Source organism: Esox lucius, chromosome 1, assembly GCF_011004845.1.
Source record: "Esox lucius isolate fEsoLuc1 chromosome 1, fEsoLuc1.pri, whole genome shotgun sequence".
Lineage (NCBI taxonomy): Eukaryota > Metazoa > Chordata > Actinopteri > Esociformes > Esocidae > Esox > Esox lucius.
In genome coordinates this window covers 4812177-4838803 of record NC_047569.1, presented here as the reverse complement: position 1 = coordinate 4838803, position 26627 = coordinate 4812177, and the positions used below count along the sequence as shown (strand labels likewise).

The 26627-nt window shown below is 42.7% G+C and overlaps 1 protein-coding gene across 5 annotated transcripts in view; it reads left to right on the top strand.

The window, feature by feature from the left end:
* Window positions 1–26627, top strand: part of cux1b (cut-like homeobox 1b) — an 87594-nt gene that overhangs the window by 16734 nt on the left and 44233 nt on the right. For all 5 annotated transcript variants that reach the window (XM_010865737.4, XM_029121241.2, XM_029121236.2 and 2 more), the window contains exons 2-4: window positions 13556–13666; window positions 21038–21085; window positions 24905–24983. In XM_010865737.4, the coding sequence (XP_010864039.2) occupies window positions 13556–13666; window positions 21038–21085; window positions 24905–24983 (238 nt within the window). The remainder of the gene's footprint in view (window positions 1–13555; window positions 13667–21037; window positions 21086–24904; window positions 24984–26627) is intronic.

Here is a 26627-nt window from a genome sequence, read left to right as displayed (position 1 = left end):
GTCAGTATAGCATCTTGACATTAGATCATTTTGTCATGCGTTAACATCACGCCAAGTTTCCTTTCTTATTAAGTTTACCTTCACCACAAATAGCATCTATGTAATGTATGGCTTTTGCCACTTGCCGTTTTTACAGCTTATTAGCCAGTAGTAGGCTTACTAGAATCTAACTTACTACTTGAACTTAACACAGCCAAAGCAATTTCATGGCGCTAATGTGTTCGTTTTCCTTTCATTCATGAATGACATTGTTACAATAACTATCAATATAGGTGACGATAATTGACTTTCGTTAAGTGAAAAGACGAGAGAATCGTGGAAACCCCTACTCTTTTACTGCCCAAGGGGTTTTGATCTAGCCTATATTACTGCAAAAATCATGCACAGATGAGTAATTAAAAAATCCGCCAGAAATGTACGCAGTATAAACAGTTTTCTTTTAGGCTTACTATAACGTAGCTACTGAAGGTTGTAGCCAGCAACGTTTTTGTCTGTCCTGAGCCAAAAAGCATGAACAGATACGTACTTCGAAAATCCACCAGAAATAATCGCAATATAACCGTGAACATTTTTATTTTAGGCTTACTATAACGTAGATACTGAAGGTTATAGCCAATGAAGTAAAAATCTATAAGGGGCAAATCCTAATGCATAATATGCTTGGACTGTGACAAGATTCGAACACGGGACCTGACAGTTGCAGGTCCGCGCCTCTAACCACTATGCTAATAAGGGTGGGGCCGGCGATGGGTCGGTCGGTGAGATTCACTCTTCTCTATTTACTTTAGAGATGAACATTGACTTCCAGATGTGAAGTTCTCTGTTATGGATGTGACTTTGTGCTAAAGTACGTGTTAAACATATAGCACGTCATTATTAATATTCTCAACAGAAAATTAAATTTCACCCAGAAATTGGCGGACGTGCAAAATCTATGTAATCCAAGTTATTTACTAGACATTGTCTTCTCATGCTCATGTTACCCTTACTGCAGAATTGCACTTTTGCTTTTGACCACTTAAACATGGATATGGCCTGAGTTGCTCTGCCCATGCAGGAACTGATTTCACCGATGAGTCCTCTTTAAATCGCTATGACTTCATGTCTTCGTGCCCTGGTGGCAGGGCGAAGAGAGAGAGTTTTCACATGAAATTAATGTTTGTCTCCACATCAACAGGAGCAGAAGGTTCACTGCGCTGCTTTGGGTGCAACCGATCTCATGAAGTTGGCGCACAGGCTGCAGGAGTCGTGGCTTATCCCTCTGTCTCCATGTAGGTTACAGCCCACGCTCTCCATGGCTCGTTCCCTATCTCATATCCCCGATCGGGTATCGTGAATCACTTCGCAGTCGCTACCCCTCCCCCATATCAGCCGCGGTCGTCTGCAGCAATGTGGGCACGTTGGAAGTGGATCAGAACTGGGGGGGTGGGGTGGGCGGGGGTGCGTGTTGAGGGTAGCAGACCTTAGATAAACCATCTCCCAAACCGACTGCTCCTTCGCCGGGTGACCACATCAAACAGGCTACAGAGAGGAAATGCTTCCCGTCTGTGAAAACAAAAGAGGGAGAGGGAGAAACACAGCGTGGTGGGTTGATGACGCCGGCTCTATAACTTCTGAAACCGCGACAGGGGCACACAAACACACACACACACACCTGCATCGCCCAGATGCAGACTGAGCATGTTGTGTTCAAAAGCCCATGCTGTGTCAACTGGTCGACTGGAGACTAGAGGAGATGCTGGAAAAAGTAGGAAGGAATCCATTTTTGTAAACTGTGCAGTATTTTACTTCCGCTAAGCAACTGGGTCGTGCTCTACCAGCTGTAGGTAGTTTGACTAGAATAACATAAAGATATAATGCCATGTGCAGGAGCACATTCTCATCTATTCCAAGCATCCTCAGATCTGTATTTCAATATCATATTGCATTAGCCCTGTTCTATTTACTGTTGTGAGTACGTTGTTTTTGTTGAATGCATCATGCCCCCCCTCACCCATTACTGCATTTATTGGGGATTTGCCAAACGGGATAATCAGATTCCTTTTTAATGGTCACTTGAAATAATCAGTTTTTCCTCTGTGCCTCACTTCAATCAATATCGCTACAGGCCCCCCACGCTTTAATGCCCAACTTGCGTGAAAACACTGCGTTTGCCCTTGATGAGTGGGTACCAGAGGTACCCAAAAGATGATTTCCCAGTAAAGCTGATACTAGGGATGCAACGGTACACGGTATGTTATCAAACCGTTCGGTACGCCCCCTTTGGTTCAATACTGCTTAGATGCTAACCACATGTACTGTAATCAAACGGTCCAATTACAATAGAGTTTAAACTAAATCTTAAATTTAAATATGCACACATGAAACGCAGAGTTACAGTATGCCATCATTTTCCTCTATGGTAATTTCCCAAAAACATGCTTATTGCGCTGCAGACAACATACATGTTGTAGATTCAGGTCCATAGAACCAGACACGTAGCTTGTGAACAGGTAAGGCAGGGAACTGCATGGGGCCCCAGGCTGGTAGGGGACTCCTGAGGGCTGACAAACTTTACTCCACAGCAATGTCTCAAAATGTGGCAATCGCAGTGACCACAAACCCCTCCCCCTTAAACAACAAATGGACGATTTGCAATGACATCTCAGAAGGAAACCTCCCTAAAAGCACCCTATGAATAGTGGGGAACTAAAAACGAATATACTCTCATCTAACTTCCATGAATGTAACAACATATTGTAGCAAGCTAACATCATTATTAATATTGTAGTGGGGCTATACACAAGTATTGGGTATGTAGGTTACTCCATAATTCCATACTGATGCGTGTCAATAAAGTTTATGAGAGCTATACACTATCAAGTAAGGCTAATGGAACATTTTAGAATGTTTAGTTTACCATGTCGATATAGCCTACTGTTATTTTTCAAAATTTTAAGCACAGCGTTGTGCATAGTATGGATACCCGTGAAATTTCCAAAATGTAATTAGCCAGCACGAAATGCGTACTGCACGTGTTATTGTTCAAGTGACATACTATATTTGACATGTATGTAAATATCAGTTTGAAATGTAAGAACAAGGGGAATCAGGAGATTCAAAAATGTTTAGATACTGTAGTTGACAAGTTAGGGTATACCCACTTTTCCATTCACTGCACCACTGATTTACCTGTGTGTAGCCTATATATTGGGAATTTGGGTTCTTGTGCTAACAGAGTTTTGATGTTTGTACTGTTTTTCTGTCAACTTGTGTTTGCAAACGCTGTGTTTGCCATTGAGAACGTTGCATTCCGTCTTCTTTGAGTCTACATTAGGCTACGTGATATTTAAAGTGCCTCCAAATGTCTTCTTTTTAGGGGTCCAAGCAGCAAAGTTGCGGGAACCCTATTGTAATTTTTAGGTTTTATTATTATTATTATTATTATTCTCTTCCGCTGTTTTTGCAAGTTTACCAACTTCTACTGGCTAACTTTTTTTGAAACTTTGGCAGATCCATAGAGGGCTCTGCCAAACAAAAACTAATTTTGGTGTCCATAGATCAATGCCTCTATGGTGTCCATAGGTCAATACCATCGGGTCAATGTCACGATTTTCAAACACTTATAACTAAGGCGGAGATTGGCCTAGAGACATGAAACCAGTGTCATATGATGCATGACCACGTGCTGAACAACCATCCTTGAAGCCGTTTTAATTTGCACCTAACTGGATTTTCCACCATTTTGGATTTTGTGAAAAACCTCATTCTTCGCAGGTGGCAAATCTTGTCCAATCTTCCCGAAATTTGGCAGAGATGATCTACAGGCAAAGCGTAAACAAAAGGTACTTTTTTATTTGCAAAATAGTTTGCCTATTGCAACCAATCAGCAGCCAATCTATACGTGAGGTTGTATCTCAGTCTCTGTTTGTCCAATTGGCACCAAACTTGCTATGTATGTTCGGAAGGAGAACCAGAGGAGGCCTGCCGTGTTTGGCACTAATCGGCCATATGAGGGCGCTATACCAAAAAGCCATTTGTAAGTCTCATTACTCCTAAACACAAACAGATATTTCAACCAAACTTGGTGAGTGGAATAGGTTCTTGCACTACAACCAATAGGGAGTCGGCATTCCAAACCATGTGACCACCAGGGGCCAATAAAATTTAAGCTATCAATTAAAGCTTTTAGAAATGCTTGACCGCATTTTATAGGCCTCCAACAACCAATAAAAGTTTCGGCAAGATCGGCCATTGGGGGGCGCTACAGTGTGTCGTCAAAGTTGAGCATCTCACAATGTGACTGGCAGTATGCTAAACAAAATTGCCTCTTGGAGCGTCATGCTCATTGTGTTTGCCCATTGCAGCGAAGCCACCTATCAGGAAGTGATTGAGTTTCACAGCAACCGTTTGTCCGATTGTCACCATACTTGGTGTGTGTGGTCGGAACTAGATGCGAAAGAGGCCTGTGGTATGTGGCGCTGATCGGCCATGTGGGGGGCGCTGTTTCTGAAAATCTGTTTAAATGCACATTACAGCCTAACGCAAAAAATTATTGCTGGGCCTACTCTCTGGCTTGCGTGGTCAATCCTCGTCTTCCGCTCTGTTTGCTTTGACCCCTAATTGCTGCTTGCAGCTATATTTTCTACCAGTAATTTGTACCGGGTAAGTAGCCGTAATGAACCCAGTCAATCCATTGCCGCCAGATTAGAGAAAATCATAGGTGATTCTGGAATAACCTGGGCATGACATTTCTTTCCCACCAATAATAGCATTGCAACATTGGAACGAGAAAGGCTAACAATTCTGCTAATGCCCATGTATGCTTTTGATTGGACAACACAGAAACACTTAAAAGCTTCCTATCCAATTATGATAGTTATATAAGCCATTCGTCCCAAAGATAATTTTGTCTCGTTTTTGTTAACCAAAATGAAAAATATTTTTAGTTTAGTTATTGTTTTTCTGCATCTGTTTAGTCAATCGTCTCATCGACTGCAATTGAAAAAAAGGTCTAACAATTTTTGACAGACCGCGTAAGCGGAGCCGGCCTAGAAAAACATATGTCTCTTACCAGAGGTGGGGGACTCGAGTCACATGACTTGACTCGAGTCTGACTCGAGTCACCATTTTCAGGACTTGTGACTTGCTTGATTAAAGTATGAAAATGACTTGACTTGACTTTGACTTGAGAACAAGTTACTTGAGACTTGACTTGACTTGAAGTGGAAGACTCGACAATGACTTGAACTTATAATAAACAAACAGCAATAAAATTATTTTATATGTGACATCAGCACCACTAATCAGCGTATGTGCCTTTAACGCTGCACAATTCAAACCGCGCCAAACATGGCAGACAGTAACGTTAGTGGAGCTCCACAAATAGTATCGTTTGTTTACAAGGACTTTGAACTGGACTGTGTGAATAAAAAAAGATTTGCCAGATGCAAAATATGCAACAACGTCAAATTTCATTCGTCATTTTAAGAACCACAAGGAAAGGTAAGAAAGTAATCTCTTTATATTCAGTTTCACTTTGATCTATAACGATTAAGTTACTAATGTAATTAATTCATCTTTTGTTTGTCATAATTTGGCCTTGGTTGCATATTATATATATATATTTTTTTCTTGTTAGAAATGTGACCATTATCATTACTGAATACGTCTGGTAAATAGATGTAAGGGAATTTGACTATAACAGTGGCATAGCCTGAATTTTAATGTTGATATATAATGTCTGTATTAAATGTGCGCATTTTCAAGTGTTTGTGGACTGCGTGTGGAAACTAAAAAGCATTGTGCTTACACCATAACTTTACTGCATGAAAGGCTAACATGGAGGCGCCAATGTGATTACTAGCACCTAAACATTTCGAAGAGTTTTTTTTTTTACTCATACAGACAAGAATAATTACAGCGTAATTACATATTAGGCAGTTTTTCAGTCACAATAATTAGTTTATAAGGTTGTTATTATTAGCCCTTATTACATGGATTGGCTGAATTCCAGTGCAGAATGCGTGTTATTTCTTGATAACAGACCGTTGCCATGAAAAACAGCGCGTTGCTATGGACGCAGCAGGATTCTAATCAGAGACGGAACAGACTATTTTCTTTAGGGGAAGCAATACAATCGTTTTTAAATCAATAAATTCCTTTTGAAATCAATATTTTGTGTCAAATTATTGATTTATTTGGTAGGTAGCCATGTAATAAGCGGGATAAGGTATAGCGAGGTGGTTGTTATAGCGAATACAACCCCTTCAGGCAGATTGAAGATCCCTCCGCTTCGTCCCCCGAAAAAATTGTAACGCGGAGGAGAAAAATATTTGATTTTGAAATCGAGCTTCGCACTGAGCGCACGTCAGAAACAGAGGACAGTGTGTGTCTGTTCATCTCTTTAGTACTGTGACTTGACTTGAAACTTATAAGGACTCGACTTGACTTGCTTAGGGTGAACCCTTGACTTGACTTGCTTGATTTATCTGAACTGTGACTTGAGACTTGACTCAAGACTTGATGGTGAAGACTTGAGACTTGCTTGGACTTGACCATGTGTGACTTGTCCCCATCTCTGTCTCTTACTGACTGACTGACTATCCCTTCTTAAATACCGTAGTGGTTAGAGATGCGGGCTCCGGAACAACAGGTCCCACGTTCGTTTCCCGTAAAAATCTAAACGCATAATGCCTGAGGTTCAGGAAAGAAAAAAACTTTGCTGGCTACAACCCTATGTAGCTGTGGAATAGGTAGACTACATTTTAACTGTGGATATTACGATTTGTGTAGTATAGACAAACATGATTCTCTCGTCTTTTCATTTGACAAAAAAGGCAGTTATCGTCACCTATATTGGTACAGTAGTTATTGTATCAATGTCATTCACAAATGGCTAATAAGCTGTTAAAACGGCCAGTGGCAAAAGCCATACGGTTCATAAGATGCTATTTGTGGTGGACCTAAACTTAATAAGGAAATGTTACTCAGTTTAACACTGCTTAATGGTGTGTAACAAAATATTCAAACTCTATGATGTTATTTTATTGTGGGCTGGCTGAGCTAGGCTTGCCTGGTTTCTTGTTTTCGTCACTATTTTTGTTTACGAAATTAACATTGGTTCAATACGATGATGAGGGTAAGAAGACTGTAAACCATGTACGGTCTGCAAGCATCGCTTTGCCACTGTCAATTACTCGAGTGGAAACACTGCTAACATGATGTAATTTGTACCGAAACCGTACCGTTTACCGTGACCCACAAACTGCGGTATGTACTGAACCGTGGGCCGACTGTACAGTTGCATCCCTAGCTGATACGCAGCCGGTCAACAACACCTTCGCTAGTGAAACCCATCATTCAAATGATTCAGAGAATCCATGGTTTATGGAGTGCCTCCATGTGCGTTTACTGTCCAACATTGCAGCAGTCTTTATTTCAGAAGACACGCTCAAACTCTCCTTCAGCCTCTTTCTGTACCATGCCAAATCTCCCCCTCTCTCTCTATTATAGCTAGTTTTAATTTAAGTGAATTTGGACTTTATATGAGGGGAAATAAACAATTCATAACCCACCATTGAAATATGTTAAAAAGCAACAACAAGAAAATACTTCAGTGTCCCTTCGTTTCTGCTAGTGAGCAAGTGAGGATGTAGTGGTCAGATTTCTGTTTGTTTTTGTTTACAGTCCATTGTTATGATTCTTGTTAATTCCTTTGGTATCTGTCTGAAATCACAGGATAGTTTATCACCATACCGCATCTTGTTTCCACAGTTGACAGTTGACAAAACACATGCTCAGCCTGGGCAGCCTTTTCTTTCTTGTAGTTTTAGCCCACATCTCCTTTGGACTTACAAAAGGTTTTTTCCTTGTTACATTTTATTGTAGGAGACATTTTATTTAATTTATACCTCCCTATGGATTGATGCCGTGCTGTGTCATTATTTCCATATGTATTTTAAATCAATACATTTTGCCTTCCTCATTGTACTTGTATTATATCACATTAGCTTTTTTCAAATCAGTTCATCCTGTCGTGATTAATGTTATACAGGAGCTCACAGCAATCAGGTTTTATATGTGCCTATTTGGTCGTAAAGTCTCCAAGATAATACAGGACAGCGGTTTTCCTATTCCTTTGATTTTGTTCCACGATGGATATCTTATTTCCCCTTCCCTGCTGTGGAGCAAAGGAGGGTCCCCATGTCTTGGAGCATTTGGCTGTGGCGTGGCTGTATTCTCTAGTGAACACTGCCAGAACTGTTCAGGCTGCTTTTTATGGTGCCGACCAAATGAACCCAGACAGGCCATGCTGCTCTTACACTGAGCCAGAAAGCATGGCCAGGCAAGACAATCGTTGGGTCATTATGATACACAGCTTTGATTGGTTCTTTTCTGCTGGCCTACTGAACATGGCATCAGAAAGGGGAGGGCCAAAGAGGTTTGATTAGCTAGATGTCTACCGTAAACATCACGTTGTGATTGCAGTCAACTTGGGACTCTTGTGTGTCTGCAAAAACATCATAAGCGGTGTTCCCAACCAAGCAGCTAGTGTAATTTAACGCTTTCTCTGGTCGGTTTCAGGGTAGAAGTGTGCTATACACACAGGGTTGTGATTTAGTAAATCTACGGGTTGTTCTCGGCTTTCTGGGCAGCAGTCTTGCTTTAGACATACTGAGCTGGAAATTGTAAGAATTCAGGGGTAAACTTCGATGGGCAGTGCTTGCCAATTATTTCAATGTTTTTTTTCCTGTGTTCCATTGCACAAGTCTAGAGAGGGGTCCACCACCTTTTTGACTTTTTGAGGTAGACCCACAGAGAAATGAGTGCAATATCAGCACTACCTTATTTTCAAGACCTGCATCGAATGTTGAGGGTCACAGATGGTGGTCTGTTAACAGTGGATCTCTGGTGAAGTTGAAATGAGACATCCAGTATGCTAAATATGTCAAACATGTTATGTTGAACAGCTTCTTCATTTAAACACCGACCTACAAATAAAATCTTTCTCAAGGGATTTATTGAATAGGCTATCCACATCTGCCTTTCAGTGAAATGGGTACACATGGCAAACAGTAGGTTTAAATGCAATCAAACAAGTGTTTTGTTTCTTTAATTTACTTGTAAAACGAAAATTTCTTTTTTTACTCAGAGTTAGGAAGAACTGCTTTTGGCAGTTATACACCCCAAGTCTGAGTTGCATTGAGTGATGTTCTGTTGCCCGTAAGAACATTGAAATGTTTCATAAATTACCTTGTTTTTGTTCACTGTGATTGCTTTCCTTGATGTTTGTATTTTAAATGTAATGTTTAAAAAATATATATATATTTCATGAAATATTTTGTATTTCTCAGTTTTTTATTAATGCTGCAACATTACACAAATGCAAAAGAGACGTAGATTTCAGCTTGAATTCCCTGCATAAATGTTGGCTGTTATAACTTCAGTCGATAGGGCAATGACTTAGTACAAATGGACAAAGGAATTTGCTGTTATTACTTTTTTTTAATTTGCAATCAAACCGCACTTTAACACCATTTAACACCTTTGAACTAAACAGTTTTCAACTGCTGTTATATACCAATATGAAAAACAAATCTTACAAAAGCCAGCCTGACAAACAAACGACTGGTCGTAAATCCTGACTATTGTAACAGTTAAAATACATCAACTGCCTTTTGGAATGTTTTAGCCTTTAGCTATAAAGCTTTTAGCTTTATTCAAACACATTTCAATTGGCATCTTTTATTTGTGATTTCAAAGAATATAAAATGTTACGTTGTCTCCCTGGAGCCACAGTTTGCCAACCTCTTAGTATTTGTTGTTTGAATTTTTAGGCATGTTGTACATTGGACTCTCCTGTAATGTCTCCAAAATAAATCTCTTGATAATTAAGTAATTAGTTGTGTCAGTTTGCATAAGGACCAGCAGCCTAATCACTCTCCTGGGTGAGCAGTCAGCAGAGGGAGTTGAAGTGTGGGAGAGATTCTAACACAGTTTACGATTTTATTAGAAACCCAATTAACTGCCGCTAAAAGCAGCAGCTTTTCTTCCTGAGGTCCACATTAACATACAGCATTACATGAATATACAAGTGTGGTACAAAGACAACCTACATTTACAATGAGAGTATAGCATGAAGGACACTTTCCCTTGCATTCAAGTCTGGCGTTCTAATCAACCTTCAGCAAACAGGTTTAATTACACGTTCCAGTAGGGAGACAACCCCCCAGCATTGAAGCTAAGCAAATGTCCCCCTCGGTTTCCCTGTGCAGGCCTATATCCTAATATAATATATTCTGTGTTTACACAGAAAAATACATTTCACAAGGCTGTGAATCACACTCTTCAAGAGTGGAATAATAACAGCCTTACAGTCCATTGCTCTACCATTGAGGGTATATTGCTAGGCTTATTTAGGAAATATATTGGAGATATTTAGGAAATGTACTGGTTCCCCTTTGATTTTTTTTTATATGTTATGTTATGCCTGGTGATAAAATAAACAGTCACCTTGACCCCTGTTGCCGTTCTCTGGCGTTTCTTCTCTATTGGACCTGTTCATTAAAATTATTAGCCTAATGCGGTCATTGATGCTTAGGTTTTTTTTTACTGCTGTTTACATAAGCTGTATCTCGCATCAGTGTTGAGACTTTGCCAGGCTCTGGAAATACTCCCATAAAGTAAAAAGAAATACAACCGTGCAGTAAAAGTTCACAAAAAATCTCTTAAAGAAGGATGGGGTTGAAGTGGCGAGGGCTCTGTCTCCATAACAACTTGCCTGATGTTGTTACAGGGGCTGATTCCTTTCATTTAACTGGTTGACATTAGTGTACAGTATACTGTATGTGGTGCATTTGTTGTATAGTCTACTGTCTTTATAGTTATTATTGTCAATTTTGCTTTTTTATTCTAATGTGCCATTCCGTTTTCAGCTGCCAAGTCATACCTACTTGAAAATAAAGTACTAATAAACCCTTCTGTTCCTAATGCTTGAAGTACTACTACTGTTATAACTGAGCTGTTATGTACAGCCTTGTGGTTACTTTTGTTAAGAACGCACCTGGGAAGCGTCAAGGGCGGGATTTCAATGTTTATTGAAACTATCGCAGTAAGTCTTGTGTCTTGGTTGTTCTAATCAGTCTCACAGATATAATGGCAATTCCCCAATTTTCAGCCCAGAATCCTTCAATACAGTAGCTCAAACCCATTAGCTAATTACAGTTGCGAGCTTTGACAAGATGTGACTCCCTGTGAATGTTATTTCCTGAGTTTGTGTACTAAAGTGTTCTGTTATTATCTGAACACATTTAACTTATAATAAAGCGTACATTCATATTGCTACTACTAATGCAACTAGTACCACCATTGCTACTACTATTGCTACTGTTACTAATATTACTACTGTTACTGCTACTTTTACTACTAGGGATGTCAACATACCAGAATTTTGAACTTCAAAAAATTACACAATTCCCCATAATTATGTTGATTCCAATACATCTATAGTGTATATTTTTTAAATGAAGAATTCCTATTAATGTGTAATTTATTTATTTTTAAGGAAAATTCTAAAACTTGTTATAAAATCAACAGATACATACATACAATTTTGGCCTTCAATGAGTCCTTTTTTTGTGCTTTACTCTCTGACCAAACAGAATTTATAATGAGATTAGAAATTGTCTACTTGATAAGTATATACTTGATATACACTACCATTCAAAACTTTGGGTTTCCTTAGAAATGTCCTTGTTTTCAAAAGAAAAGCAAATAGTTTTGTCTATTATAATAACATCAAATTGATCAGAAATGCTGTGTATACATTGTTAATGCTGTAAATGACTGTTGTAGCTGATTAAAGAAGCAATTAAACTGGTCTTCTTTAGACTAGTTCAGTAGCTAGAACATCAGCGATTGTCGGTTCGATTACAGGCTCAAAATGATCCGGAACAAAGACCTTCTGAAACTCGTCAGTCAGTTTTCTTCTGATAAATGAAGGCTATTCCATGTGAGAAATTGCCAAAAACTGAAGATCTCATACTGCACTGTGTACTACTCTCTTCACAGAACAGTGCAAACTGGCTTTAAAAAGATTAGAAAGAGGAGCAGGAGGCCCCGGTGCACAACTGTGTAAGAGGACAAATACGTTAGTGTCTAGTTTGAGAAACACGTCCCACAGGTCCTCAACTGGCAGCTCTATTAAATATTACCCACAAAACACCAGTCTCATCATCAATAGGGAAGAGACGACTCCGTGATCCTGGCCTTCTAAGCAGAGTTGCAAAGAAAAAGCCATGTCACAGACTGGCTAATAAAAAGAAAAGATAGGAAAAATAACACAGGTACCAGACAGAGGAAGTTGAAAAAAGTGTTATGGACCGACAAATCTTAGTTTCAGGTGTTCGGACCACAAAGAAGAACATTTGTGAGATGCAGGCTGAAAATATGCTGGAGGAGTGCTTGACGCCGCCTGATGGAGGCAATGTGATGGTCTGGGATGCTTTGGTGGTGAAGTGGGCGATTTGCACAGGGTAAAAGGAATCTTGAAGGAAGAATGCTATCGGTCCGTTTTGCAATGCCATGCCCTCTGGACGACGCTTGATTGGAGCCAATTTCCACATACAGCAGGACTTATTTAGATAGACAAATTGAGGTGTTGCAATCACCACATTGATGGCAAATTTCTGTTGTTCTCGCAAAGGTCTGTGAGAGTTTTGTGACTTATTCTTTGGCACAATTTTGTGACAAGCTATTACTCTTTGGCACAATCGGTACTCCCAGATTTGGAGGTCAGAAATATTGGTACCAAATAACACTGAATTGGAATAAAAAAAAATATTTTTTTGTGACAGATTTAGTTACTACTACCACTGCTGTTACTACTACTATTATTATTATTATTATTATTATTATTATTATTATTACTGGTACTGCTACTACTATTGATGTTACTACTACTACTACTGCTGTCACTACTACCACTACTATCATTACTGGTACTACTACTAGTACCACTACTACCACCTACTACTATTATTATTATTATTATTATTATTATTACTACTACTGCTATTAGTACTTACTACTATTACTGTTACTAGTACTACTACTTATACTCTACCTAGTACTAGTACTACTACTACTACTACTACTACTACTACTATTACTGTTGTTAGTACTACTATGACTGGTGCACTGGTGTAATGTTGGCATCCGCTGCAGGGTTGTTGACTATGGGGCAGTTGCTCCGGCTGTGAGTGGGTGGTCTGGTAGACATTCGTTCTGAAACCTAAACGTTTTGAGGAATAAATACACCCCTTGGGTAGTCTGTATTAACGATTATAACATGGAATTGTAGCAGGGATTGGTGTCATATGATCTAGCTTTGATTGGCCTGGACTGAAATATCATACTGTCACATTCCCTTGCCAGTGGCGCTGCTGTCAGCTGAGGGGACAGCGGGTTCCATCTGAGAGCAATGTAATTAAGTGCATGTTTTATTACACTGCCAAATCTCAAACTCTATGCCTATAGAGTGTCTCCAACATAACATTTTGTGTTTGTGTTTCAGAGGGAACTCGATGCCACCGCTACACAGCTAGCCAACAGACAAGATGAGAGCGAGCAGTCCAGAAAGAAACTCATCGACCAGAGCCGCGACTTCAAGAAGAACACAGCCGAGGTGAGACAGACACACTGTTTGTTTATTTGCTGACACTCATCCTTGTTTTTATTGTTAGTAGAATCATCAGTGGCTTCCCTATTCTCTCGTTGTTTATTAAGGCAGACCCAAGGGACATGCTTTTAGGATGAATATTGGCTGCGAGAGCAAGGCGTACTGGGTAATAGACATGCAAATTTCCCGAAATAGAACTTCCTCATTCCAAGTCTGAAGTCTGCATCATCTGACCCATTTTTTCATCCGATATGTGACATTCCCGCAAGGTGGAATCACTGGGGAGTTCTGTCCTGTTCCTCCCCAACGATGCCCTTGGGAGTCACTGTTATGTGTACGTCTCTGAGGCTACTCGTGGTTCAAACAGACTGGAAACAAAGCATTTGTTTTTGTTGGGAACGTCAGCGCGGTGAATAATTGATAGCGTCGTGAATGATGTATGAGCCGAGGAGACGGCATGTTCAGTCTGTAGGACTGGGGAGACGGCGGTCACCGACGAGTGCGGGAATACCCTACGTTGCCCCCCGCCCCAGCACAATTTTTTTTATAACATGGCATTGGATCTATTCTATCCGTTCCCTTTACATGCAGCACACATGCGACTATAAGGTACACACTCACACTCTCACACATGCAAACACCCCAAAGGACTGGGACACCTAAGGACACTGCTTCTGGTCGGATGTAGGAAAGAAGGAAGTGCACAACACCGTCTGCAAACATGCATGTATATTAATCACAGTAAGAAGCCTTTTGATTTAGGTGTTCTTTGGCGTCTCTGTGGTCGTTGGTATGCAGTAGGGAGGCAGAGAAGGGGAGAGCAATCGGAACCTTTTAGGGGAGTGCCATGTTCTTCTCTGAGGCTATGAGGGGCGCCAGTGGAGCTTTGGAAGTCCTCTCCAATAAACAAATGTTGCATGCACATATTGTATATGACATCATGTGCCGTTTAGCAGCCATTTTGTATCCAAAGCAACTTTTTGTAATGACTGTCCTGTCCCGGGAATCGAAACCCACAATCCAAGCGCACCACTCAACCAACTGAGCTGCAGAGGACCGACACCAAACCTGCGGAGTTCATCTAGATCATGTTGTCAAACTCATTTCACAGAGGGTGTAGGGTCTGCTGGTTTTTGTTTTTTCCTTTCCATTTGTGTTCGGCTAAGACCTAGACAACCAGGTGAGATTAAGTCCTAACCAATTAGTGACCTTAACTAGTTGATCAGGTACAAGGTAGGAGCAAAAACCTGCAGACATCGGCTCCTCCATGGAATCATTTTGACACCTATGTTCTAGATCAAACTTAAATGTCTCCGCTATTCTCATCACACCAATTTGGGTTCACCGAGATCAGACTGAATTAGACTGTGATGCTGCGAGTCTGTCTGTGGCTGATTCATTATTCAGCCATCAGGAGACCGCCGGAGTGCTTTGTACAGAGTGCTCAACTTCTGTTAATGTGGCATACAGAAATGTTAAAACCACAACTTTATAATTCATATCGACTGAAAGGTTGTGGTACGTTAAAATGAGTCTATAGTGAATAATACATTTACGTTTTAGTCTTAACTGTGTGCCAGACACCATGGAAAGATCTTGATTTTGCAATTGCCTCTTTTGGCGTCGCCTTCTCAAAACCGATTGGATAGGAATGCCGGAGGTCCTTCCCCTGTGACCTTCCCCTCATGAGTTTTGAGACAGAGAGAAAAGAAGATCCAAGGAGCATGCAATTTAGGTCCCCATGGTTCACCTGTGCAGTCAGACCGTTGATAACATGACAACAATGCGCCTGTAATTAATCAGTGGGGTGACTCCACTGGAAGACATTTTCCTTAGGCACCAAACTGAGATAAGCTCCACCTCCCCAAATCCTAAACTCGACAACAGTGGATAGACTGACCTTAAAACTGACCTTAGATTATAGGAACTACTTCATCCGCCAAACAGGGCGGCGGACTTTTGATATCCCTTGAGGATTCCACTGGGCTGCAATTGGCAGGCTGCTGATCAGTCATCCCTCTTATTGTTTCTGCCTTGGCAACACGCAAATAGGTCCATCCTTAACAATGGCCCGCTGGCCTGGGGCCTGTAAAACATGCCTCAGGCCAGGGGATTTCGTCTGTTGATTCACTGGTCTGTTGGGGTCATTAGATTCTGTGCATTTGGTGTTCCAATTTGTCACGTTACTGCCCTAACATTTGCACTGTTGAATTCAGCACTGAAGTGTTGTTATCCAAGTGATGATTAAGGCCATGTTTCGTCGCTGCAACCCGTAGGGAACTTAGCATTGTCAATGTTGAGAAACATCTTCCAAAGCGCAGCTGCTCAACAAATTTTCTACCAGAGTTCACCCTGGAAGGAATGCCCTCCTCGGCCTTCTACCTTGATTGAACTCAACAGCGCTTGAGCCAGGGCAAGGCAAGTTTATTTGCATATTTCACACAGGGTATTCGAAATGCTTCAGGTTATTAAAAAAATCATCAGGCATGCTATAAATAAATTTAGCATGAAAGAAAAAGCATTCAAATAAAAAATAAAAACATTTACGGTGGCTAAATGGTTATTAAAAGATTTATGAATGGCAGAAGAAAACTGCCTAGATTTAGCCTAGATTTAAATGTGGTCAATGTTAGAGCAAGTCTAAGATTTTCTGGCACTTGGTTCCCTCTATGTGCTACATAATGACTAAACGCTGCCTCACCAACCTTTGTGCTCACTCTCTTAATGGTTTGCAGACCAGACCCTGATGACCTCAGGGGGTCTAGAGGGTTCATACAGAGAGAGTTGTAACTTGGCTCTGAACCATTCAGTGATTTATAGAAGAGTAGCAGTATCTTGAAATCAATTTTGTGAGAGCCAGTGCAGAGACCTAAGAATTGGTGTAATGTTTTCAGCTTTTTTTTTGGAACTTGAGCAGCCACTTTCTGAATGAGATGGAATTTTCTGAGGGCTTTCTGTTAAGCCGTTTTGTTGCTTTGCATGATTTGGGATAACTAGCATATAAATGTGGAATAAAAGAGGCCCCATGATAGAGCCTTGCAGAACTCCACATGTCATGCGGGGTTCTCTCTGATAAATACTTGCCTATGGAGACAGTATTCCCTGTCCTGTAAATAAGACTTGAACCAATTTAGGACCGTCTCACTAAGACCAATACAGTTTTCTAGTCTATTCAGCAGTATTGTATGGTCAACTGTGTTGAACAACACACTAAACTGTAATAAAACTAGGATTTACTTTTGACCAGAATCAGTGTTGCTGTTTGAAACCTTGAACAAATGCCATTTGAAACCTTAGTAAGTGAATTTTCAGTGCTGTGATGGGGCCGAATTCTCATTTGGTAAGTGTCAAAGTAACCATTTAAGTTGAACTAATTGCTTATTTGTTTGAAAACAGTTTTTTCTCCATGATTTTACCTGTTAGGGCCAGATTTGATATAGATCTTTAGTTGCTGATCACCCCTGGGTCTGAGCCTCCATAGGTTGGGCACTACGAGGCCAGACAACTCCTCAGGCCTGGACAATGTTCGCCGAATACACAACTATCTGAGACCCTGGGGTTATACACAAGCAGGATTCCTAAACTGGTTTCTCAATGACGCTGCTCTTAGTTATTTATAGCTTTACCGCAGTTCTAAAAGAAGATACTTCTTGATTACTTTTTTATTTAGTAAAATGTCAATTGTAGAATATTCTCTATTACCAAAAGTATGTGCATACCCCACCATCACACCTATATGAGCTTGTTGGAAATCCCATTCCAAAACCATGGGCATTAATATGGAGTTACAGCTATAATAACAGCCACTCTTCTGGAAAGGCTTTCCACAAGACTTTGGAGTGTCTCTGTGGGAATTTGTGCCTATTCGGCTAAAAGAGCATTTGTGAGGTCAGGCACTGATGTTGAACAAGGATGCCTGGCTCACAGTCGCCGTTCCAAAGGATCCCAGTGGTGTTCAGTGGGGCTGAGGTCAGAGCTCTGTGCAGGCCACACAAGTTCCTCCAAACCAACCTCGTTGAACATGTCTTCATGGACCCCGCTTTGTGCACAGGGGCACAGTCATGCTGGAATGGAAAAGGTCCTTCCCCAAACTGTTGCCACAAAGTTGGAAGCGCCCAGTTGTCTAAAATGTCTTCATATCCTTTAGCATTATGATTTCCTTTCCCTGGAACTAAGGGGCTTAGCCCGAACCCTAAAACACAGCCCCAGACCATTATCACTCCTTCACCTAACCTTGCTGTAGGCACTGTATTCCGGCAGGTACCGTTCTCCTGGCACCTGCCACACCCAGATTCATCCGTCAGACTGCCAGATAGTGAAGTGTGATTAATCTCTCCAGAGAACACGTTTCCACTGCTCCAGAGTCCAGTGACGTGTCAAGAACTTATTTTGAGACTTTTTTAGTTGTTGATAATTTGCGTCTTACCCAGAGTCAGATGAAGTAGTGAATATCATTCATTTAAAATGAAATTCACCTTGTCTTCAGTTGAACACGGGGGACAATCGAATGGCTTATAGTGAGGGTTAATCCTGAGCCTCAACATAACATGGGAAGTTGTTGGTTCGAATACAAAGGTAAGCAAATAATTCAATTTAAAATGTCTGCCTACTCTAAACAAATACATTATTTACCCCGGTTAAAGTTAGTCTGCCATGTTAGCTAGTTACCGTTAATCATAATGTATCACTAACCCCATCGATATAATTATGAAACCTATAAAAATTGTGTGAACATGCCACGGATCATGCCAAAAAATTTGTTAAATGTTGATCATGGTGACTCCTTTTTCTTTCTGCTATTTGGAACGTTCTTCCCTCTCGCAGACAGTGTTTATTAAGCCTGCTAACGGTGCTTGGCCAGCAAAAATTAGCACATCCATCTTTTATGGCTGAAATTAGAGGCACTCATGTGTGGTCAATCATATTAGGGCTGGCTAGTGCCACCTCTTCTACCTCTGGCTCTGCCCCTGTAAAAGATCCTTGAAATGGTATGCCCAGCGGAAGTCGAATAAGCTGAAGATGAGCTCAGGCTTGAATGCGTTGTGCCTTCGAGCGACTTTGAAAGCATTGCTGGATTTTGATTCTGACGAATGTGCCTGCTTTAGATGCTTTTGTGTTTGCATTTATTTTATTTGTTTTTTTTATATATTTGTTATGTTTGGCAACCTAGCCTGACAGGCCAGTGAAATTGAAACACCCATGCAGCACTTAAAGTTATGTATGTGTGTGTGCGCGCACGTGTGTATGCGTGTGGGTTAGGTCTTACTGAACGAATGGGGACCAAATGTCCCAATGAGTACAGTAAAACCAGAAAAAATTGACCTAATTGGGACCTTTTGCCGGTCCCCGTGAGGCAAAAGTCAATTTCCGGCTCAGGGTTTAGGTTTAGGGTCAAACTTACAATAGATTTTATAGTTAGAATTGGGGTTTCTTTAAGGTCCAGGCATTGTTGGTTAACTTTAGGGTTAAGGTTAGGCATTACATCTAGGTAAAGTTTAGGCATAAATGTTACTTTATTGAGGTTAAGGTTAGGTTTAGGGTTAGGTTTAGGGCAAGGGAGCATGCAATTTCTATTTTCTGGTCCCCATGAGGGTAGCTGTACAAACGTGTGTGTGTGTGTGTGTGTGCGTGTGGACATATCCTCTTTGGACACGTGTATACACACACACACCACCCCTGGTTGTAGGGAGCTTTACCGCATTTTCTGTGTCTGCAGACCTTGAATTCTTTTTGTATTGATGGTTATAAATTAGTCATCGGAATAGTCTGTAGAGCCAAAACTGCTAAGGGGCCTTCAGATAACTGTCTTAAAGTCCACCTGGCAAAGCAGAGGACTTGTGTCACTCTTTTGTCTATGTGGTTTGCCGTGGCGGCAGATTCGTCTTTTCTGGTACACATTATTAACTTTTTTCTCCAAAGTAGAAGTTTCTAGGAATAATTCAACATGCTCACACACTGTGGCCCTAAGCGTTTCCATTTTAGCCATTTGGCCATTCATCATAAGCCTGAACTGAAGAAGTGTCCTCATCTCGCTCTTTAGGAGTAAGGGAGTTATCTTTCTTTAGCAGATTGTTAATCTCTCCTATGTGGATGAGTGTTTAGTGACTGAGGGGGAGACGATTTCATTAGTTCAAGAATTCAGTGGAACCTCCCCTCCCCCAGATGAGATGACAATGGGTATGGGGTCAGTGGAGTCATAACCCCCAGGTCTAGACTAGTGTCTGGGGCTTGGGTTAACAGAAGGGGGGTAACTAGACCCTGCTTGTCCCTTGTGGTCGTAATTGTATAGATTATAATCGGTGATGTTGTGGGTCAACTAGGTAAACTGCTGTGTTCCTCTCGTACAATTCGGTGTCAAATTGTTACTTTGCCACCCCTGGTTTTTCGTCTCTGATAGGGTTTCATTTATTGGCCAGAAAAAGAATGAACAGTATGGATGGATGGGTCATTGAATTGAATTGGGACCATTTGTTCCATTTATTCTTTTTCTATGTATTTAAAATTGTGCAATGGGCAAAATCTGGACAGAAGATTTTACCGGCTCTAACCCTACTGACTTTTAGTTCATTTGTTCTTCTGGAGCAGTCAGCCATCTCTAAATCGTGCTAAAAAGACCAGATCCCAGGTCCTACTCCAGCGTTGTCTTTTGATGCGTGGCCACAGTTGGCTTGAGCAGGAACCCTTGGAGGCAGTTTGATTATTGGAATCCATGTGTGCATACACAAACACCCACACAGACACGCACCGCCACGTAGCTAGTCACATGACATGTTCCTGGTCTAAAGCGTGTGTGTGTGTATAGTGGCCAAAATGCAGGCAGATTGATCTATCTGTACAGAATGCCCTGTCCTGCCCCACCCGTGCGTTCCAGCGCATTCCACGCTCTGCTGCCCGCTCGCCGCGGCTCTTGACGTCCGTCTGTGTGTGGATTTGCATGTTGCCGCAGATAGAAACCTAACTGCCGCCTAACGCTGTGCTCTGACGCCGATTCGATGGGACCTTGTTGACAGGTCTGGGGAGGAAGTTGTTTTACATGTGAAAATAATCTTTGTGCTCCTCACTTCTGCTTCTAGGCAGTCGAGTGGGCAAAGCACCTGTTTGTTTCTCGCACACACACACACACACACACACACACGTATGTAAACACACACGCAGGCACACGTAAACACACACCTGCATCCATGAAAATAATGTGCATGCCTGTGCCATGTTGGTGCTCCCATGTGTGCATGTGAGATTGCACCTGTGTCTGCTTTAGGGCGGAACAATGCTACCAACAGGGTTGATGTGATGAAACAGTCATACACCAGTATGGCTGAAACACTGACGCAGGCCAGGACCTTTCACCTGGTTTTCAACCTTTTCTCTGTCTTTCAGGATATCCGGAAACAGGTGGCTCCACTGCTGAAGAGCTTCCAGGGAGAGGTAAGAGTGTGTGTATGTGTGTGAACTGCATTTTTTCCCTCTGGTATTTACCATGTATGACTCCTAGATTCCAGAACCCAAGCGGTAATTCGACCAAACAGTTCACCAAGCAGCCAAACCCCCCCCCCCCCCCCCCCCCCCCCCCCCCCGTTTTTCTTTTTGCCTCATCTTCTCCTTTCCTGTTTTCGGTAATCAGTGTCCTGTCTTTATGCTGAACTGTAGCCCGTGGCCATGTTTAAATTACATCCTGAGAAAAGACACAGACAACAAGACCCCTGGCCTCAGCCAATCACAGCTCGTGGATCGTAATTCCTCCCATTCTGCATGGCTGCACAATCCTTGGGGGTTTGTTTAGGTTGTTGTTTCTATAAAAAAAAAATATGAAAAATATAATAATCACTTAATGGGCTTCCAGTGTTAACTATGCAGTTGAAGAAGTGTAATGAATGTGTCGGCCCTCTGCGTGGAGCGGTCAGCATAGTGTTTTTTGTGTATATTTTCTTATTTCCCTTGGAGCCGTCTCTCCTTATCATCATCGTAACCCCCCAACCTCCCGCCTCCACGTCAGAGGGCATGTTGTCGTCAGAGGGCATGTTGTCGTCAGAGGGCATGTGTGGAAGCTGTTTGAGATTTGTGTGTTTTGAGGGGGGATTGGGTGGACGATGTGTGGTTCTAATTTCACCCGCCCCCCGAGCCACACACACTAAAACACAACAGCTGACACACGCATCTAATGTGACAGGGCTGCCTGGCTGCAGTGGAGAGAATATTACAGTTTAACATTGGGTTAGAGGTTTATGTTTCTCAGAAAGCAGCAGTTGGTCTGTGTTTTAATGTGATGTCACATCTCAGGCTTCAAACTGCATCCCCTGATCCAGAGTCTTTAAAAAATATGGGGGGTTTTGTGGGGCGGCTGTTAATGTTATTACACTTTGTCAGCTGATTTCCTCTGTACTAACTGCTCGCGCGCATGCACACACACGCACACACACACAGTTGGTGGTCTGTGTGTGTGACACTGCCTCAGTAACAAAGTTTCATTTGTCATTAACGTTAGGCCAAATGGTTGTGCGTTTAATGTATAGCAGACGGCTAAACGGCGTAGCGGTATTTGGCTGTGGGAACAGCGATGCTATCGCAGTTCTATTTTTAAAAGACAACTCTGAGAAACAGGTCCCTTTCCCCAAGAATCAAGAGTGGAAACAAACATGCACCAAAGAGTTTAAGATCACATTGAAGAGCATTTCAGTCATTACCCAGAACAATCCTTAATTTGCCCAGCCACACTCTTGCTGCCCAATAAAAATCCCTGGCCGAAGAAATATTTTAGTTAATAAAAAATATTGGTTGTGTAGAAGACTGGTAGTGGTGGCGTTGGCTCTGATTTAGACAGGGGACAGTGGGTATTGGTGGTTTGGTCACAGTGATAACAACCACATTGACTTGTCCCTCTCTCCCTCCCTGTATGTGTGTGTGATCATTCAGATAAGAATTTCCATTATTCCAGCCTTCAAGACTCTCTTTCCCATAACCGCCTCTTATCAGGCTCCACTGAGACTGCCCCACACGCACGCACACACACGCACTCACGCAGGTCAGCCCAATGTCCTTCACACACCATGGGCAGATAGATGATGGCTGGTACTGAGTGAAGTCAGAAAGTGCCGACGTTTGTGTTTGTGCATCCCTTTTCAGAGCATGAGCAAGTATAATTCAACTGGCTCATTTTCCTCGTATGTGTGTGTTTTAGCCTGTTCGTTTACAAATGTGGGGCAAGTGAGCGCAGTTTTTTGTCAACGTCTGGCTTTATTCTTGCCACCGTCCATCCAATGGCAGAACCCAGACATCTAATGCGTAAATCCACCCGGGAGTGTTGTTCTGCGCACACAGGGTAACGCGATACAAGTCTATTTCTGAAGCGTTTTGTGGCCGAGACCAGCACAGATGTATCAGCAAAGTCTGGGTGGCCTTGTGGTGCTGGTCTCGCAGCTATCCCTAACCTTGTATCTGTAGGGTTTCCTAACATTACGCTGTGTGTGTTGAACCAACGCCCGCTCCCTATTTATTTTCTCATATTTGGTCCTATTTTTGGACACGTCCTTGGACTAGAGAATCACCAGACATCTGGATCCCTTCAGTTCTGTCCAGAACCTTTCAGAAGGGTAGCGGGCAAACCCATCCCTTTTGGTTGCCACGATTAGCTGCCACGAGGCGTACCCAGTTAGTCAGACACACACACACACACACACACACACACACACGTTAGGGCATTTTTGTCATGCGAGGCAAATTATGAACCAGTAATCCCCATTAGGGAGAGGTCTCCATTCACGGGCTACCGTTTCCACGGACAAGCCAGCCGAAAAACACCCTTGTCAGAGCAGTTGAGCCGGAACGAATCTGTTGGGTGCAAGGCAACCGGGAGTCGTACTTCCAGGGTGGAAATACGCTGGTAGGTTCCACAGGCTCTGTGGTAGACACGCTCGTCTTCCAGGGCTCCAGCTTTCAGCTCTCCCCAGCTGTGCGTTTGTTTAAGGGCGTGCGGGGGGGGCTGGGCCTCGGCCCACTCGGGGGCCAGATGTTTTGCGGCAACCATAAGCAGCTGGATGAAAACCATGTGAAAAGCTTTATTTCATTCCCATGGGAGCTGAGATATGTAGTTAACAGTGGCAACAGCCCCTAAACCGGCAAATCAGCTCCAGCAGAGACTTGGCCGACAATGTGAGGTCTTTATATTGGTGTTTTTATAGGCTTTTATCCTCATTCTCTCCCCCCTCCTTTGTCAATAAATGTGCTAAGGGCTTAGATGAGAAAGGCCCGCCCACCTAAATAGGCTGTGCTATGTAGGCGCAAGGACACATGGGAGGGCAAACCTCTATTTTGTGTGTGTGTACACGACAAAATAAAATGTTATATGCTGATTTCGTAATTAACAACCACTGTAAACTAACAGTTAAATGCTAACTTACTGGTCCTACTCAAAAAGCAAATGGAATTTGAAAATAATATATATGTTTGTAACCCTCTCGTGTGGTTCAGGATTAGGCCCATATCTTGTCACAGATTGCCTTTCTAATGACACCCATTTTCAGTAATATGACTGAAAATTGTTGTGCCACGAATGGCCCCATTTTTGCATTAAGGAATGGATCTGATCGACGGCTCCTAGCAAGACCTGAGTAATCTTCTGCGTTGGGTAGAAAGCTTTGGCCAGCTGTGTGTGTTTATGTTCTGTGGGATGGTTGCAGGGAGGTGGGGGGGTGGGGGGGCAGCTGTTAAATGATGTCACTATGGTGCTGACAGGCAGACATCGCTCTGACAGACAGACAAGCAGGGCTCTGACAGACAGACAGACAGATAGATAGACAGGCAGGGCTCTGACAGACAGACAAACAGACAGGCAGGGCTCTGATAGACAGACAGGCAGGGCTCTGACAGACAGACAGACAGACAGGCAGGGCTCTGACAGACAGACAGACAGACAGGCAGGGCTCTGACAGACAGACAGACAGACAGGCAGGGCTCTGGCAGACAGGCAGGCAGGGCTCTGACAAACAAACAGACAGACAGGCAAGGCTCTGACAGTTATACAGACAGAAAGACAGACAGGGCTCTGACAGTCATACAGACAGACAGGCAGGCAGGCAGGCAGGGGTCTGACTGACAGGCACAGGCCGGGCTGTTATCTGCATTACAGACAAACTCTCTCCTCCACGCCACCAGCGTTTGTAATCAATGACAAATCACTAAGTACAAGAAATGTAAAAAAATAAAATAGTATGTCCGTCTGTTTCGATTGAATTTCCCACCTTGTTTCAGATTGATGCCTTAAGCAAAAGAAGTAAAGAAGCTGAAGCTGCCTTCTTGAACGTCTACAAGAAGTTAATCGATGTCCCAGGTAAGTCCATATGAATTACTATATACCTTGTGGAGTAGCTGGGAATAGCAGGATGCACCCTACACTGTTATCCCAGTGCCGTTGTGCCGATACAAAAGGTGTTTCAGTCCTCATGATTCCAGAAGTATTAGAAACTTCACACTCTGAGAACACCACAGCACAGCTGACAGTAATAACAATGTGTCAAGGAACAGAATCCAAACCAGGAATGGAAACGGTGTTCCGGAAATCGATCTGTTACTTCAAAAGGGAACCAGTAAAAGACCGTCTTTGACGCTCCAGCGAACGTTTCTTTCCAGACAAAACAAAGCAACCGAGTCATTCTATTGTGTGTGTGTTCGAGTGTTCCCACTGTCACCTGAAAACTGTCCAGTGTCAGACGAGAAGACCTTACTTTGTTGCTTGGTCGGCTACCCTCTCTTTCGCCCTCCACGTAATAACCCCCACTCGACTGATACTGCATAGCAATGTGCATAACGGCTGCTGTAGTGTACAAAAGCCAAACGCCACCCCCCCTCGTGGGCCTTGTTTCTAAAATAGAATATACACTATGGCCATTAACACGCCAAGGCCGGGCTTGTGACAAACCAACCGGGGTAGGATAAAAAGCGTGTGACGCCCATCCCCTCTGCCGGGCCGATTTAGCAGCCAGGCGCGTGCGTTGCTCGTACAATGTCCCCCCGGCCTTGTTCCTTCCTTGTGTATGCTGAGGAGCCGTGCGGAAGGTGTTTCCTGACGGGAGTGACAAGTCCGCCCACAGCCGGCTGTTAACTAACACATGCGGGCAACTGTGCTACGCAAATGCACGCAGGCACTCACGCACGCGGGCCCGCACACGCCTACAGGAACTGCTGGCGCAGAACTGCTCACATAAAGCCCCAGAGAAGTATGTTTATGATAATGCTATGTGCTCCCTAGTTTGACTTTCGTCTCTCCTGTATTTCAACTCTGTAGGCCTAAAATCCTTCCCTGGTTCTTAGTAGGTCTATCCCAGTCCCCGGGCTCGGCTATTCTTATCTTACCACGAGACACAATGAGGCAGTGTCACACACAGACGGCCGCGCTCTGTATGCCCATTTCTCCACTGCACAGTTCTGTTCGCTGAGGACCGGACATTTTTGTAACTGCACACAGAACTCTCTCGAGCTGCCTTTCACGTTCGCATCCTTGGTAGGCCGTCATATCGCCCTCCCCCCAAGCCAAGCTCGGTTTCACTATCATACACCGATCAGCCATAACATTATGACCACCCGTAGGTCCCCCCTTTTGCCACCAAAACTGCCCTGAACTGTCGAGGCATGGACTCCACTAGACCTCTGAAGGTGTGCTGTGGTATCTGGCACCAAGTCGTTAGCAGCAGATCCTTTGAGTCCCGTAAGTTGTGAGGTGGGGCCTCCATGGATTGGACCTGTTTGTCCAGCACATCCCACAGATGCTTGATTGGATTAAAATCTGGGGAATTTGGAAGCCAAGTCAACACCCTGAACTCGTTGTTGTGTTCCTCAAACCTTTCCTGAACCATTTTTGCTTTGTGGCTGGATGCATTATCCTGCTGAAAGAGGCCATGCTATCAGGGAATACCGTTGCCATGAAAGGGTGCACATGGTAATCAACACTGCTTAGGTAGGTGGTACGTGTCAAAGT